The sequence below is a fragment of the Schistocerca serialis genome, chromosome 2, assembly GCF_023864345.2.
Source record: "Schistocerca serialis cubense isolate TAMUIC-IGC-003099 chromosome 2, iqSchSeri2.2, whole genome shotgun sequence".
NCBI classification, from domain to species: Eukaryota; Metazoa; Arthropoda; class Insecta; order Orthoptera; family Acrididae; genus Schistocerca; species Schistocerca serialis.
Window position 1 is genome coordinate 435,817,145 of NC_064639.1, and position 18,881 is coordinate 435,836,025.

The 18,881-nt window shown below is 38.7% G+C and overlaps 1 protein-coding gene across 1 annotated transcript in view; it reads left to right on the plus strand.

The window, feature by feature from the left end:
* LOC126456042 (A-kinase anchor protein 9-like) overlaps nucleotides 1–18,881 on the plus strand; it is a 499,264-nt gene that overhangs the window by 250,663 nt on the left and 229,720 nt on the right. The window contains exons 19-20 of the mRNA XM_050091796.1: nucleotides 477–623; nucleotides 7,688–8,033. Of these exons, the coding sequence (XP_049947753.1) occupies nucleotides 477–623; nucleotides 7,688–8,033 (493 nt within the window). The remainder of the gene's footprint in view (nucleotides 1–476; nucleotides 624–7,687; nucleotides 8,034–18,881) is intronic.

The following is an 18,881-nucleotide window of genomic DNA, read 5'->3' on the forward strand; positions in this document are numbered from 1 at the left end:
AGTCACAAATTTTTGACTTGTGGTGTATGGCCATGTACATCAATAACATACTAAAAGGAAGAAACATTTAATACTGTTAAAGAGATAAAGCCATTCCATCTTAGTGCAGAAATACTCTTATTCAGTAAAGTAACTAATTATCATAGCATTGTCTTTAGGGAATAACGTGGAAGATTTATGATGTATCCTGTAAAATTAAGTTTAATTTAGAGTTATAAAATTGAGTTTTCTGCACATTACATCAGCTATTTAAAAGTCTACCTAACAAAATGATAAAATTTTGATTCACTCACTAATAGTAGTATTTTAAATGACAACCAGTGCTTTGTAAGTATTTTTCTTGTGAAATCAAAGTTTTGTCTGACTAAAGCATATGATTTTATTAATTCATTGCTTTGTATACATAGTATAACATACTAACCCACTGTGTCAGGAGGTACGTTTGAAAGACTAACGTATTTTCCCATATGCAACAGATTGAAATGAACCAGGAAACTGCAGATGTGCGTAGTGTGGATAATGACACTGAAAAGGCTGGCAACAGCAATGAATTGAAATCAGAGTTTCCAGTGTGTCTGAAACTGAACTCAGAAGTATTGGAAAGGAGTACTGAAGAAGAGGAGGTATATCTAACATTATTCTCTTTATTGGTGAATAATCAGTTGTAGTTTTAAGTTTCAACCACCTATTTGAACTGGTTTTAAGCAAACAAAGAAAAGTCACATGTTGTATATGACAGCATCTGAAAACAGTGTGTAACATTTCAGATGGACATAATTACTTTCAGTTTATAGCCCACATTATATGAATATCTTTTATTTTTTTCTATTATAAAACCAGCTACTAACAAAAATACCGTATTCTTACCGATAACACAAATTACTTTCAATTTAAGTTCACTGGCACTGTAGACCGCAACAATGCATCATAGGCTAGACAGTGTTCTGGGTTTGTGATGGCAGGGCAGGAGGGAGTCTGTGTTAGCAAGCTTGTGAATCCCCACAACTCATGTTCTTCGCATCGGTGAACTGCTGCTGCCAGTTGAGTCCAGTGTTGCCAAATATAGATAGGTTTCCCACGGCATTGAATACATAGCCATTTACAAGACTGTTGGGAATTTAAAATCAAATACTGAACATTATTGTATTAATTTCGAGTATAAGATGCACCCGAATTTTGGAGGCAATTTTTTGAAGAAAAATATGTGTCTTATAGTCCATAAAATACTGTAATAAATATGGGAAAAAGTACCACCACAGCTGTATCTTGAGAATATCTTTATTGTATCACACAAATAGTTCTGGCAACACATTGCCGCCATCCTCAGGCCCCACCACTGCCAAAAGAATATTTGATTTTATTATTAGCACATGTGGGCTAGCTTTCAGCAGAAGTCTACTAATTCAACACATTGTCGAGTATAGACTCCTGACGAAAGATAGCCTACATTTGCTACAAGGATCACACAATAAATTTGACAAGGAAATCAAATACTCTTTTGGCAGTGGTGGGGCCTGAAAATGGCAGTAATGTGCTGCCGAAATTAGTCGTGTGGTAGAATAAAGACATTCTCAAGATACAGCTGTGGTGATACTTTTTCTCACATATATCATCAGTTGAAATCCCTCATCCATGCAATAAGATGGACATCCATAATGCATCGTAGTTGCTTATTCACGTATTATTATGGACACTTCAGCAACATAAAAATGCAAGTGACCATCACAGTCTGAACGCTAATAATACAACTTGTATCATTTGTATACTTTCTGCTAATAGCACAGCTGTAAATATCTCCTAAATGTGACCTGCTCTTGGTCAGTAACTCACTGATGCTGTTTCTGTAATCTTAACATACAGAAATGTACATTTCTCTTACTTTAGCCCTTCTTATCCTCACCTCGTATTTGGCATATTTTCATGTTCAGTAATCTTAATACTATAAGTGCAGTATCATGGGCAATGGTTCCCTAGGTAGACTAAATCCCAGTATACAACCGAAGTGCTAATACAGTACTCCACACTGATAATTTAACTTGAAAGTACTGTGAAAATATTTGTAAAAACGTTTCTGCAGTACTTCATAAAACCATAAAGTTTATTTAATAAAATTCTACACACATTTTCAACAGTACAGGGTGTGCATAAAGTCTGGGAACACTTTAAATTATTTATTGCACAAAAACTAAACATTATACAGATGTCACACATATTGCATTTTGAAGGGAAACCCTGTAAGTTCCCCCCCCCCCCCCCCCCCCACACACACACACACACACACACACACACAAACATTTGATATGCGAACCATGAGTGACCTGGCAGACGTCAATGAGGTAATCGAATTCTTGCCATACCCATCCCAGCATGGCATCGTCGATTGTGGCAGTCGCTTCCCTTATTGTCTCCCGGAGCTCTGCTACATCACGTGGCAGAGGCGGTACATACTCCAGATCTTTAATGTGTCCCCACAGAAGAGAGTCATATGGAGTGAGATCTGATGATCGGGGAGACCATTTCATGAAACAGCTGTCCCCTTCTGTAGCACACCCGATCCATCGATGCGACAGCTCCATGTTCAGCTACCCACAAGCTTCATGATGAAAATGGGGTGAAGCCCCTTCCTGCTGAAAGATGAATGGAGAGTCCGATTGCATTTGAGGCATCAGCCATTGCTGCAACATGTCCAAGTAGGAATATACAGTGACAGTGCTCTCAGCGAAAAAGAATGGCCCGTACAGTTTTCGACAGGACAAGGCACAAAAAACATTTACCTTTGAGGAATCATGCTCAAATTCAGTGCATTCATGTGGATGCTTTGTACCCCACAGTCTACAACTATGCCTGTTCACTTTCTCATTAGTGTAAAAAGTGGCTTCGTTGCTAAAAATTAAGCAATCAACAATGCCATCCCCAGTCTCATTCAATTGTTGCAACTGTGAACAAAACTCAAAACGCTTGTCATTGTCATTGAGCTTCTGCACTAGCTCCAATTTGAATGGTTTCATAGACAGCTTCTGTTGCAGGACTTTCCACACTGTTATTGGAGCCATTTTGAGTTCATGGGATGCACGATGCACTGATTTCTTTGGACTCCTTATGAATGTCTCTTGTATGCGCTCCACATTCACTTTATTCACACTGGGATGTCCGCTGCTCTTTGCCAGGCACAAGCAACACATCAGAATGAATTTGTTGTGCCAGTGGTAAATGGCCTCCCTTGTTGGTGGGTTCTTACTGTACTTGGTTCTAAACATCCATTAAACAAGTGTAGCACACTTGTTTTTGTCAAACTCCAACACACAAAAAGCTCTCTCCGCACCTGAACTCACCATGTTTGTGACTAGCATTGACTATCAGCAAATTACCAAACTATGCTGTGGCAATACACGTGAAAAAAAACTTTCAAGGTTTCTCTTCAAAATGACATATGTATGATATTTGTACAATGTTTGGTTCTTGTGCAATAAATAATTGAAAATGTTCCCACACTTTATGTACACCCTGTATTCACCCAAAAATTCAGGAGTAGTGTAAATCGGGATTGTTACTTTATTTATTTGCTAATTTATATACTTTTTTTCTTGTTATGAACAACTGATGGCATTTTTATGATCCTATGATGTGTAAATATTCGAAAGACCTTGTTTTAAGCAGCAGCATGTAATTGTCTCCAGTCAAAAGTTGCCAACAACGTACAAGACATCATTGTTGTTGCAGGTGAGATATTGCTTCTGACTGTGTTTTAAACAGAAACTTCTGAAAATTAAAACTTTTGCTATATTCATCTATTTTAGTAATTAATAAAACTTATAACACAAGACTACATGCTGTTTTCAGTTATTGATATAAGCATAGTTGGAGCACTGTTGATAAATGCAAAACTTTAGAGTTTTGAAGAGAATAAAAAATATGTCCAAATGTGATAACTAGCTTTAGTTTGTGAATGTATCTTTTAATACACAGACATTAACAGTGCTGTGGTATTTGCAAACTTTAATAAATCCATAAATCTCAGTGATAAAGACAAATAATATTCTGCTTCAATGAAGAAAAAAGAGGAGGAGTAGGGGAAGATGAACTTAAATGCAAGGTATAGTTAATGCACAACATCATATAATCATAGCTTGGAATTGCAGTAACGTATTTCCATAGAATATGGACTGTAGAAGAATATGTGATATCAGAAGAAATTGTGGAACATAAGACTTTTAACACAGTTCTATTTTGATTGTATAGTATGTAGGATAAGTGAGATTGAAAATATATGCTTCACCTGTGACTTTGTTTCATTATTTTAACATAAAACAAAGTCACAACTGGAGCGGATATTTTCAATCTCGCAATGCAACTCAGTTGTGAATGCTCTTTTTAACAAAATTGTACATGTAGGTAAGTGCCACATGTGTCAATATATGCTTTGCTACTTGTTAGTCAGAATACCGAGAAGAAAACTGTTCATTGCAAGAAAGTTGATTGTGTGTAATATTGTGCATTATGAAGTTTTAATTTTGATGGTTGTGTCGACTGACTGACTGACTGACTGACTGACTATCACATTACTAGACCAGAAGCTAGTGGTTCAACCCCAAATTGACCCAAAGTTCTTCTCTCTTTTTCTTTTTCTCTGTTAAATGTGTTCTTTCACTTCTGGCAATGCTCTTTGTGTGAAAAAATGAAGTGCCTCTATGGATCACATTTCATGGTCATATTCCAAGACCATCTGTAACTGGATGTGTGGAGTAACTCTTATGCCAGAAGCATGCAAAGGTGTTCCACATTATGTAGAAACTTCCTTAGTAAAGTACTGTAGTGATAAAATATACCTAGATGTTTGTGACAGTATTACTTTTGTTGTCCATAAAGACCATGTTCCAAATATTAGGAGCAGTAGTAGTCCACTGATGAGTCCAATAATTAAATTGTTCTATTTTATAAGTACATCTAAAATATCTCTTAGAGAAGATTTTTATTCTTTCTTTTCATGAGTGGAAACTACAATAATGTTTGGTGGTCGGAGCACAGTTTACATAGTGCTGGCATTGTAGTTCTCATAATAGTGTTGTTGCAGTACAAAGACATTATAGTAAATAATTAGAAATCAGTATTGGAGACATTTTATAGCTTGGCAAGATAAAGTAATTTTTATTAGGCTCACAACCTTTACTGATTAATATTCTGTTTACATTTTTGCCATATAGTAAACATGTCAATACAGCTGTCTTTTCCTTTGTTTTGATTGCTGGCCAACTTGCATTAATTTTGTTTTGATTGCTGGCCAACATTATTGCATTAATTTTGTTTTGATTGCTGGTCAACGTTCTTGCATTAATTTCTGCTCTCTCTCTCTCTCTTCCCCCCCCCCCCCCCCCCTCCCCCCCCCCATGTATTCCTTGTCTTCAGCCTCAGCTTGCTCGGAAAACCTCTTCATCTTTGTAGTTTTTCCTTAAGATCACTTTCCTGGATATCTCCAGGAGAAATTTCCAGTACTCATAGATCTTTGTCAGCTTCTGTGAATCATGTCCCTTCAGTTTTCTTATCTTGAAAATAGGTTAAAATCCTTTTAGATGTTCTTCCTACACTGATTCATGTCCTATGGCCTTAAAAGCCACTCCTTTTTTTCTGAATCGTGTCACTTACTTTCTCCATGTGTTTATATAGTTCATATTTGAGACAAATTGTGTACTCACCATATTTTTTGTGGGATCCATGATTTTTCTCAAGATCTTTGTTTCCTTGGCTTCAAGGCTCTCTATTAAAACTGTCTGGTTCACTGGAAGTACCAGAAAGTAATGCACCAATTTTTTTTCTCTCAGCTAAAAACAATGCTACAAATGTAAAATGTATGTATTATTTGAATTATCCTGATTGAGTGCACTAAGTTTCCGTCACTTCTGACAGATAGTGTAGCTGCAGGACAGTTTCAAAATGACGTCTGTAGGTGATATACATTACAAGCAACGTGCCATCATTGAATTTCTCACTGCAGAGAAAGAAACTGTGGGGAATATTCACAAGTGCTTTAGCAAAGTCTATGGAGCATCTGCTGTCGACAGAGGTACAGTTAGTCACTGGGCTCGGAGGTGGGGTCATCAGGAGGCGGTTCGGTGGAGCTGCTCAACTTGCAGCGGTTAGGGAGACCATCCACGGTTGTCACACCTGATTTAGCCCCCTCGTACTTCCACTTGTTTGGGCCATTAAAGGATACCATTTGTGGAAGATGTTTTGAGGATGATCAGGAGGTGATTCACGCAGTAAAGTACTGGGTCCGCCACTAGGACAAACACACCCTTGTTTCGCACTGGAAGAAGGCCATAGAACGGGATGGAGATTACATGGAAAAATAGGGTGTGTAGATAAAACACCATTCTTTCATGTGCATAATTCACATTATGTTCAATAAAGAATTATGGAAGAAAAAAAAGGCATGCATTATTTTTTGGGCAATCCTCATATATAGAATACCTCCAGAATACTTATAGAATAATAGTGCAGTAGTATCTAATTTTGCCACTTAAGGATATCGATCTGATTGTAAATGCCTTTAGTTAGTTCTATTATTGATTTGTTTTGTATCTGCAAATAAAAAAAGACAATTTTATTCTTTTCAGTTAACAGTAATGTACCAAAGATATGAAATACGTAAACCAAATGGCAGTGTACCGTAATTTAAAATATTGACACTATTGTTCACTCCTGCAAACGGAAGTGCTATAGCAAACAAAACCCATCTTTTATGAGAGGTCACTGGTGTGTTTTTCCAAATTTTCATCATCATTATTTGGCAAACAACATGATCAAAGGTGATGGCAGGTTGCCAGACTTCTTGTCAGTGTCTTGGGTTAAGGTCCAAGCCTCTCTGCAATGTTTTGTGGAATGAGGAGGGAATGTGCTGCTGTAGATAATCTGTCTGACACATAAGGACTTTAAACTTTGTGACATGATCAGCACTCTTCAAGAGCAATAGGCTGTTTTTGGCATGTGGTTGAAACTCTCTGTTCTTTTCATCTGCTACAGCACAAGCACTACATTGCTCTGCACAAGGCTCATTAATCATTCCATATGCTGCTAATATATAGCGGACACCATAAAAAAAGGTCATATGATGATGGTAACAAACCAGCTCCAAGAGGAAGCAAAGTTTTGTTCCCACAATGCAGTCAACACTAATTCCCTGAGTATTAGATTGTCTTAGACTAGTACTAAACAGAATAACTGTTTATTATTGATAATAAGCATTGCACCACAATAGCACTGGACTCCTATTCAGGATTTCAAATCCTAGCTCAGGCATCAAAGATTAAGTTTTCTGTGATAATCCTAAACCATTTATGATAAATCCCAAGATGGTTGCTTTGAAAAGGACAAGAGTGATTTTCTTCTCTGACTTAGTTCCAACTGGAATTTTGAGAAGTCTCTAAAATACATTATTAGTTGTTAAAATAGGCATTTATTTGGGTGATCATTATTATTGTTATTGAGCACAATTCATAAGCTCTTATCTACTTACAAAATTACACTTAAAGCTTTTTTGATGTGATGCATTATTATGCTTTCAAATAAAAAACAAGGTTTGATGTGGAAACAAAATCTTCTGTATATCTTCTAAATGCTGCTCTGATGATATTTTTAAAGTATGCACCTAACTCTCCATTGTCGTACAATATTTAACTCTCTTGTATTTCAGGGGCATTTTGGAGATGAAGAGAAACAGTCCGTTGCTGATATTTTAAATCAGTATGAGGCTTATTTTACAAACTATAGAAAAAATCTTGAAACTGAAGTGCAATCGCTGATGGATGTATTAGAGAAAAATGAAAGATACCAATGTCAGCAACTTGAAGAGAAGCACATAAATGAAGTTCAGTCTTTAAAGCAACAGATAAGTGACCTAAGAAAGCAAATGAGCAGTGTTGCAGGACAGACAGTTCAAAATATCATGCAGCAGACAGATGTGACTATGGCTGATCTGGCTAATGTTCTAGATATTAACGGCAGTCATCCCAGTGACACAGGGGAAGAGGTTGTCCCAGGTAATTCACAGTCAGTTTTAATTTAACACGATTTTAATGTTTTTACTCTTTCATTTATAACCATTATTGTGAGACATTCCTGTCATACATCAAATACTTTGTTTTATTAGTGTTGTTGTTTGTATTCTCTGATACTACGTAGCTAAAGTGTGCTCATAAGTTCAGTTCTCCCTTTTAAAAAGCACATGCATTCTTAACAGATAATAACTGGACAAAAAATTAGTTAGAATAAAATGCAGTTAATTTTCAAGACACATCAGTTCGAACAAAAATCTCTAGGTTTCAGTGGCTATCCCCACTATTGTCGCCAAAAGTAGAATCACTGGCTGCGTGGGCTAGCATTATTTTCTGCTTGTGTAGGCACGGTTGTAGCACTCAGAGAGGCCCAAAATGACACAATTGCAGAAGGTGAATTAGGGAGCTTGTAGCAGCTCAGGCCCGCTGTGGGGCCAGGTGGCGCGAGAGGCTGGAACCACATTAGAAACTGCTGATCCTGCCTTCCTACAAGTGTCAAGCATCCGTCTTTGCTCTTTTGATATCCAAAGCATGCCCACACCCCCAACTAAGTGTGTATCCCTGGTATCTCCTAAAATTATTGCTATTTATTCTAATGTAAGTTGTCTCCTTTATAAGTTGATGCATGAGCCAAGAATCTCATCTTTTCAAACTGTATTTTGTGTCAGTTTTTCAGGTAGTGCACAACTATGGCTATCTTGTCCAACTCCCTTTGTTTAATATGTTTAACTGTGCAAATTATTTGACCTATACAGATGCTGCTGCATTCACAAGGGACACCAGGCACATGAAGAGCTATGTCATCTTTAACAGGGTGCAGCATATCTTGTATCTTGGGAGTGAGTCAGAACACATCTTAATCCATGTCTCTGCTAAAATAGAGAGGACATAAAATACAGATTGGTAATAACAAAAAAAAGTGTTTCTGAAAAAGAGAAATTTGTTAACATCAAATATAGATTTAAGTTTTAGGAAGGTTGTTGTCTGGATTGTGATTTTGTACAGAAGTAAAACATGTGTGATAAACAGTTGAAACAAGAAGAGATCAGAAGATTTTGAAATGTGGTGCTACAAAAGATTGCTGAAGATTTAGATGGGTAGATTGGAGAGTAATGGAGAGGCAATGGTTTAAATTGAGGAGAAAAGAAATTTGTCAGTAGTTGATGATTCAATGGGATCAGTTGATAGCACACATCCAGAGGTGCCAATGAACTGTCAGTTTGGTAACGGAGATGAGAAACCAAGCACTGACTTCAGTAAGTGGGTTCAAACAGATTGAGTCTCTGTTGTTATGCAGACACGAAGAGGCTTGCAAATGATAAGACTAACTTGGAGAGCTGCAACTAGCCAATATTTAGACTGAAAACAAGGACTACATTTACTATCTGACATGCACTATCTCGTTGCTCCACAGGGTGGTAGGAAAGCAGCCAGCTTGGCCTTTTCCGCCTATTCACAAGGCATCCTTGTTCAGGGCACTTGAATATAACCATTCTCTCTGAACTCTTGTCTCAAATACTGCAATTTAGACTGTAGGTGGTCATCATCGGAAATAATTTCTGCCCTGTGAACTAATGTGTTTAGGACTGCTTTCTTGTTTAAAGGATGGTGGAAATGATCAGCATTCAAGTACCAATCAGTATGCTTGGTTTCCTGTACTGCTTTCTGCTTTCTGCTCAATTGAAACATCCAGCAACTGTAGCTTTCCATCCTCAATGGTAAATTTAATGTTCGGATGGACATTTTATGTGATTGATGAACTGCTGCAGTGAATTTTCACTGGGAGGCCATATCAGGAAGATGTCATCATCGTACCCTAGGAAGCAAGACAGACACAGCACCACAGAGTTCAGAGCCTGCTCCTCAACATGCTCCATGAAGATATTTACAACATTTGGACACAGTGGTGATTCCATCACTGTGCTCTCAATCATTTCATAATATTCACCATGATACAAAAGTAGATTGCTGTTAGAAAGTGACGAAAGGACATGACAATTCCAAGTGGAGGCCAAATCGACTGCATTCCTGCCATACTGCAGCGTGATCAGCAGAAAGTTAGGATGTGTGCTGCAGAGACATGGACTGGGACCAGTGTTCTGGCCTGCCGCCAAAATAAGAGATATGCTGCACCCTGTTAAAGATGACATAGCTCTTTGTGCGACCTTTTGTATGGTGTCCCTTGCAAATGTGGCAGCACCACCTATACAGGTCACACTGGACTCGCATTCGGGAGGACGACGGTTCAATCTCGCGTCCGGCCATCCTGTTTCAGGTTTTCTGTGATTTCCCTAAATCGCTCCAGACAAATGCCGGGATGGTTCCTTTGAAAGGGCACGGCCGGCTTCCTTCCCTGTCCTTCCCTAATCCAATGAGACTGATGACCTCGCTGTCTGGTCTCCTCCCCCACAACAACCCCAACCTATACAGGTCAAATAATTCGCATAGTTGCAAAGTGTTGCTCCAAGGACAAGTGACATATCAGACAAAGGGAGCTTGACAAGTTGGCCATAGCTGAGTATTACCTGGGAAACAGACACAAACACTGTTTTAAAAGACGAGAGACTTGGTCACATATCATCACAGTGGGTTTCCGATACAAAGGAGGTGACTGAGATTAGTACTAACAGGAACAATTTTAATAGAGATCAGGGGTATGCACTTAGTAGGGCATGGAGGTGGACTTTGGGTATCGAAAGAGAGCAAAGACAGTTCCTTGACACTTGTATGGAGGCTGGAGCTTCAATTTCAAAGATAGCGCAGGCCCCTTGCATCTCTGAGGCCAGTTGGTCCCGCGGTGGGCTAGTACCAGCCATGAAGTGTGTGACAGTGATACAATTATGAGTAATTTAATTATATACAGTTTGTAGTACACCCTTTCTTCCTGGTGACAGCAGCAAATCATTGTGACGTTTGATATTCCTCAAACCTCTTTGATACAGTTAGGGAGTGAAAGACTGGCGCATATTCAGAGAGATGTTACAGGAAAATAAACCTGTCAGCAGGTCACTGTAATGTTCACTTGGGAAGGGACAATGACAGACAAACCCACAAATATTCTCTATTCAAGGTTATCACCAATGATTTGAACATACTCCATTGTTGAGATGGTAGTATATGAGATTTCTGTTTGACAGGAACAGAATTCAAATCCATCTCTGCCTTTACTAATTATCTTCCTGAAACAGGCCACAATCATTCCGTTCCTTCACTGTTCTGCAGGTAGACTATTACCCACACTCCAAGGAGCGTAATTGGGTCAAACATTGAACTTCCCTCTTAGAGACTTCTTGCCTCATGTACACACTTATGTCCAATGATTGGTGTACACCAATACACATTGTGACTTTTCAGTCCAATCAACTTTTTTGTTGTATTGGCACACAATAGTAATATTTCAGCATTCATACTAGTCTTTCTCATGCTGCGTTCAGTTAGCAAAAGTACTTATTTGAGGTGAGGTGTAGACTTCACCAACCTCATTCCCCGTATTCACCTCCACCACAAAATTTGGAGACGGGTGCTATACACCATGCCCTCTCCATTTTAGACTGAAGTATAACAACAACAGTAATGTCTACAAAAAGTATGAAGCAGTGATAATACTAGATAAGTGAGTGCCCATCATACATTATCTGATCAAAAAAGTATCAGGACTCCTATTAGTAGACATTAATCTGGTGTGCTTCCGCCCTTTGCCTTTGTCCGCCTTCATAGTTGAGTAGTCAGCGTGGTTGAGTGCCATGCGGGAGACTTTCCCAGAGGACTGGTATGCATTGCTCTCAGCCTTGTTAGGCCAACTGAGGAGCTACATAACTGATTAGTAGCATTGTCCAGGCCCAGAAACCCATCGACGACCCTGAAAACATTGTGCTGACTGCACGAATGTCTGTAGAGGAATGGCAGCCCATTCTGTCAGTACTAGAAAAGGTGATTATGGATGCTGGAATTTGGAGCAAAGGTGATGTTCTGACTCATCCTAGAGGTGTTCCATTAGGTTCAGGTCCAGACTCGGGGCACATCAATCCGTTTCAGAGATCAGTAATTTTTGAAAACATGTCTCTCTGGAGTACAGCGGTGTATTTATTATTTAAAAATAAATACAAACAGTCACAACTGCAATAAACTTTCATCTGATTTAGACCATTTTAGACCCACAACATGATGGTAGATGGTGGCTGTAAACAGAGCAGGCGATACACCTCCTTGAATTCTAACTGTTGAGCAATTAGTATTTCTGGAGGTGCACCGCCTGCTCTGTTCACAACCACCATCTACAATTATAGTGTGTGTCTGAAGATGGTCTAAAACAGACTGAAACTGGTAACAGTAAATAAAAAAAGAGGTTTATTGTAGTTGTGACTGTATTCGCTTTTGAATTTCAGGGATGTTTTTGTTCACAAACCATTTCCTCACAGATGACACCACCTCAGGCACCACTGAGCACTGGCTACAGATTTGCTACAGACTATAGAGTGATTCATCACTCATTTTCAGTTATCCACTGGCCAATGGCATTGCTTTTTACATCACCTGAGACACCACTTAGCATCGACTACAGAATGTCTGGCTCACGAAGAGCTGCTCAGCTGTTGTACCTCATTCCTTTTAACCCCCTATGTGCAGTTGTTGCTGGCTGAGCTACTGGAAGCACTTTAGAACTTAAAAGTGCTTCCTTCCTCTAATTTCATGCAATTTTTTTGCAACCACCCTCCCAATCCATCAGTACATGAGGTCTGCCTGGTATTGGTTTACTTATGGTTATTTGTTCACATTTCCACTTCACAGTCATATTACCAACAGTCAACTTAGACAGCTTTAAAAGGGTTCAAGTGTCCTTGATGGACTTGTTACCATGGTAACACCTAATGACTTGTCCATCTTAGAAGTCACTGGGCTCTCTTTGCCAACCCATTCTGCTGTTAATCCTACTCTTCTGACAACACAATGCTCCCAACCTTTTTATGGTGTTGGGTCCATCTCTCGTGACATCTAATGGTCAGTTGTGAATTACTCAGTATTTTTGGTCAGATAGCATTTGCCGGCAGCAAAGGGTGTAATACCGAGAAGAAAAAGAAAATGACTCTTCCCATTGAGAGAGTCACAGTTACTGTGCAAAACAAAAGCAGATAATAGTATTTCATTATTTTAAAAAAGTATAGCCATAAGATTTCTACTATACTCTCTAAATTTTTGAGATTCATTCTGTGGGCAAGATGATCTTTTTAAATACAACTATTTAAGCATGAGGTGTGGCATCCATGAAACATCAGTCTATTTCTGTTTGGTGGTGGGTCAAACACCTGCTTCTATGTCAAATGGTAACTGTTGTCATCTTCAATCTAAATACTGGTTTGATGCAGCTGTCCCTGATAGTCTTATCATTTGCAAGCCTCTTCGTCTCTGTGTAACTACTGCAACTTAATTTGTTTGAACCTGCTATCTGAAATCAATGCTTGGTCTCCTTCCTCCGTTATCAAATTGATAGTTCATTAGGACCTCAGGATGTGCCCTATCAACTGATCCTATCGAATTGTCAAATTGTGGCATCAATTTCATGTCTCCTTAATTTAATAAATTACCTCTTCATTAGTTTCCAATCTGCCCATCTAATCTTCTTCTGTAGCACCACATTTCAAAAGCTTTTGGTCTCTTCTTGTCTGAAGTGTTCAACATCCACATTTTACACTCCAGGAAAAAGCCTTCCAATAACCTTCATAACACTTAAGTCTATATTGGATGATAACAAATTTCTATTTCTGAGAAACTTTTTTTTTTTTTTTTTTTCTGTTACCAGTCTGCATTTTATGTCCTCTCTACTTCACCCATGTCAGTTATTTTGTGGCCCAAGTAGCAGAAGCCATCTAATACTTGTAGTGTCTCATTTTCTTATACAATTTCACAACATTCCATTCCCTTGTTTTATTTTTGATGATATTCATCTTATAACCTCTTTTTCAAAATGCTATCCATTGAGTTCAACTGACCTACCAACTCTTCCCATGTCTGATAGAATTACTATGTACTGGAAGACCTTGGAAGTTTTTATTTTTTCTCCTTGAACTTGACTCTCCTTTCTAAGTTCCTCATTTGTTTCCTTTACTGCTTGCTCAATGTACAGATTGAACAGAATTGGAGATATAATCCCAGTCAGGTTTCTGTACAAATTGTTTACATTTCCACCTACATCTACATCTACATCTGTACTCTGCAAACCACCATAAGGTGCTTGGCAGAGAGTACATCCCACTGTATCAGTTATTAGAGTTTCTCCCCATTCTTTCCTGTATGGAGTTTGGAAAGAATAATTGTTTGACTGCCTCTGTGCATGCAGTAATTATTCTAACCTGATCCTCATGATCCTTGTGTGAAGCCTGTTCTTGAAATTTTGTTAATAGACAATATATTTTGCATTTATCTTTAAGAGTCTTCCAGTTCAGTTCCTTCAGTATCTCTGGGACACTCTCCCATAGATTAAACCAACGTGTGACAGTTCATGCTGCCCTTCTCTGTATACATTTAATATCTCCTGTTAGTCCTGTTTGGTATGGGTCCCACACACTTGAGCACTGTTCTAGAGTTGGTCACACGAGTGATTTGTAAGCAGTCTCATTTGTAGGCTGCACTTCCCCAGAACCAGTAAAGTGAAGTCTATCATCTTCTTAACCATGACTGAGCCAATGCAGTCATTCCATTTCATATCCCTGCAAAATGTTACACCCAGGTATTTGTACAATTGGCTGATTCCAACAGTGGCTCATTGATAACATAGTCAAAGGATACTATGTTTTTCATTTTGTGAAGTGCATAATTTTACATTTCTGAACATTTGAAGCAAGTTACCAATCTTTGCATCACTTTGACGTCATATCAAGCTCTGACTGAATACTTACACAGCTTCTTTCAGATAGTACTTTATAGTAGATAACTGCATCATCTGCAAAAGCCTGATATTACTGTTGATAATTAATTTATGACTTGAACAGCAAGGGCACCAACACTCTTCCCTGGGGAAGAAACAGACATCTGGCAATTACTCTCCATCCAAGATTATCACGACAATATGCTGCGTCTTCCCTACCAAATGATTGTCAATCTAGTCCCAAATTTCAGTTGATAGCCCATATGATCATACGTTTGACAATAAACGTAGATGTGGTATTGATCAAATGCTTTTTGGAAATCAAGAAATACTGCACCTATCTGATTGCTTTGATCCAAAGCTTTCTGAACATCACACGAGGAAAGTGCAAGCAGCATTTCACGTGATAAACGTGTTTGGAATCCATTCTGGTTGCTATTGAGGACGTCATTCTTTTCAATGTACCTCACTATGTTAAGCTCAGAATATATTCTAACATTCTACAACAAATTGATGCCAAGGATTTTGGACAGTAGTTCTGTGGATCACTTCTACTACCCTTGTTATAGACGGGTATGACCTGTGCTTTTTTTCAATAACTGGGTGAGGGTTTTTATTTGAGGGATATGTGATCGGTTATTTTTAGAAGAGGGGCTAACTCAGCCACAAATTCAGTATCAAATCTGACAGGCATTCCATTGGGCCCTAGAGCTTTGCTCAATATTAACAATTTCAGCTGTATCTCAACACCACTAACACTAAGTCTTATTTCATTTATCTTCTTAGTGGTGTGAGTATTAAATTGGGGCAATTCTCCTAGCTTTTCCTTTGTAAAGGAACATATGAAAATGGAGTTAAGCATTTCAGTTTTTGCTGTGCTATCCTCAATTTCAGTTTCAGTCTCATTTGCTAGGGATTGGGCTCTTAACTTTGGTGCCACTAATAGCCTTAGCATATGACCAGGATTTCTTTGGATATTGTGAAATGTCATTTGACAACATTCTGCTATGGTAGTCATTGAAGGCATCAAGCATTTCTCTCTTGACAGCCAACCATATTTCATTCAGCATCTCTCTACATTGTTTTACGCTTATTATGCAGTAATCTTGGTTTCATTAGATTTTTTTTTTTTTTTACACGTACTGTATACCATGGGGGTTCCCTCCCATTATGAACTGTTCTAGTGGGTACATATCTATCCAGTGCATGGTCAACTATTCTTTTAAACTTGAGCCATAGTTCCTCTACATGCTCGTGCCCTGTGCTGAAAGTTTCAAGTTCCTCATTGAGATATTTCACTACTGATTTTTTATCTCGTTTACTGAACATATATATCTTTCTGCTTGTTTTAGTTGACCTTTTCACTTTGGTAATCATTGTTGCCACAACTGTGTTGTGGTCACATATCATTTTTTATGTGTATGTCTTCAAAGAGATCAGTTCTATTTGTTGCCATTACATCCAATATATTTCCATCATAAGTGGGGCTCCTAACTGTCTGTAGATTTCAGAGACGGCATTTAGCAATGTTTCACAGTATGTCTTATCTCGCCCACAACTAATAAAACTGTAATTTTGCTAATTGGTTGTTGGATGTTTGAAGTCTCCCCAAGTGATTACAGCATGATTGGGGAACTTACATACAAGTGAACTGAGCTTTTTTGTAAAGTTTTCGGTCACGCCATGAGATGAGTCTGATGCGTGATAGAAAGACCCGATTATCATTTTATGCCCAACCCTAGTACTGAGTCTTGCCCAAACAATCTCACATGCAACTTCAATTTCTATGTTGGTGGATTGAGTTTGTTGTTTACTGTTACAAATACACTACCTCCATTTCCCATTTGCCTATTCTTTCAATATACACTTTTCCCCAAAAATCTCACTTCTATCAATTTCAGATTTCAACAGTTTTTTGTAGCTCGTTTTCTGTGAGTTTCACTGCTTTTCATGACTGCTTCAAACTCTGGGACTTTGTTACAAATGTGTCTGCAGTTTACTATTAGGATTTTAATACTCACACCAATGGGAGGCATTTCTTTCAATCTTACACTGATACTTCCAGCTTTCCTATGGCTGTTGTTACCGGGACTGAATGGATAATTGCCCAATCTAAAAATCCCTTGTGTGCACCCTAAACACAGTCAGCTGCCTCAGTAGCAGCTTCCAATGTTTAGTGCACACCAGACTCATTTAGAGGGACCTTACAGTTCTCAACCCTACGGCACAAACCCAGAAAGTTGCAACCTAGCTTGTCACAGAACATTCCATCTCTGAATTTTATAGGGATAAAAGATGAGTGAAAATGTACGATTTAGAAGACTATATTTGCTCCCAAATAATTATTTTGTGCAAATGCTTTAACATATTATGAGGTGTGAAAATTGAAAAGTTGCAAAACAGGTTAATGGGTGTTGAAGAATTTCAGATGATCAGTAGATTTTTCAAATGTAACAGACATCTGTCATTTCAACAGTACACGGTAAATCTTTGTGCCTGGTGATCTTATGGTGCAAGTAAAGCATTTTTTCAGTCTTACTACCTGCCAAGAAGCAGCTGATTGTTTTTATGAAGAAGTGAAATCACTTAATTGTTAATGATATTAATCTATGAGAATAGCCAAAATTTCGAAGTTCATTAAGATATAGTGATATAAAATATTATTTGTTTTTGACAAATAAGTAGGAACCTTTATGCATATGCTTTTACCTTGTAAATAATTAGGTTACTACATTAATTGAGAAGTAGACATGTTATGATGTAGATTTTTGGATGAATAAAAAGCCATTTGAGCTCATGAGGCTCCTCCAGTTCCCAGTTGGCAGCAAATACACTTGTAAAATGTGAGACCTGAGTTTCTCCTGGCGTATACAACTTTCAAATAACTTCCGGGAATTCAGCCAGGTAACACTTTCAGCGACCGCCGATATTTCGGCGGGAGAACACCCCGCCATTTTCAAGGCAAACTGCAACGGACAGGCGGCGTACATGCAAATTTAATACCTCGGTCCTCGGACCCAAGCAGGAAAGATAACACACACACACTGAACACTAGTGCCACCAAAGATGGCCAAAGTCAGAGCTATCGATAGTGAGACTATGAATTCGCCGGTGAGGTAGCATTGAGTCTGTCCCCCTGTTTCTTGACAAGGGAGAGAGCCGGATTCCAAACAGAGTTTAAACAGAAACCTCCATCCCTGTTAACAAGGTTGCTCGCTAATTTAATCTCAACTGCCTCCCGAATCACACTGTCCCAATAGCTGGACGTGCATGCCAATATCTCGGTCTTATTATATAACATGGGGTGACCAGTATCCAAGCAATGTTCGGCAATAGCAGATCTATTAGGCTGCTGTAATCGTGTGTGCCGTTTATGCTCAGTACATCTGTCCTCCACGGTCCTGATAGTTTGACCAATATATGCCATGCCGCAGCTACAAGGGACACGATATACACCCGCCTTACGCAGTCCAAGATCATCCTTAACGGAACCCAAAAGTGCTCTAATTTTAGAAGGAGGTCGGAAAACGCATTTCACATCGTATTTCCGTAAAATACGACCGATCTTATTGGACGTGTTTCCTACGTAAGGCAAGAAGGCAGTAGACTTAGGTGTTGACTCAGAATTATCATCAATCACCTGATGTACAGTTGGTCGATAGCGCAACGCACGTTCAATCTGTCTATCACTGTAACCATTTTGACGAAATGTAACTTCAAGATGGGACAGCTCAGCTGGCAAAGTCTCAGCATCAGAAACGATATGTGCCCTGTGTACCAAGGTACGAAGTACCCCTTCACACTGAGCCGAATGGTGACAACTATTAGCTTGTAAGTACAAGTCGGTGTGAGTACGTTTCCTGTAGACTGCATGTCCCAATGATCCATCATCCTTCCTCCTAACCAACACGTCGAGAAAGGGAAGGCAACCATCCTTTTCCACCTCCATCGTGAAACGAATGTTCGGGTGG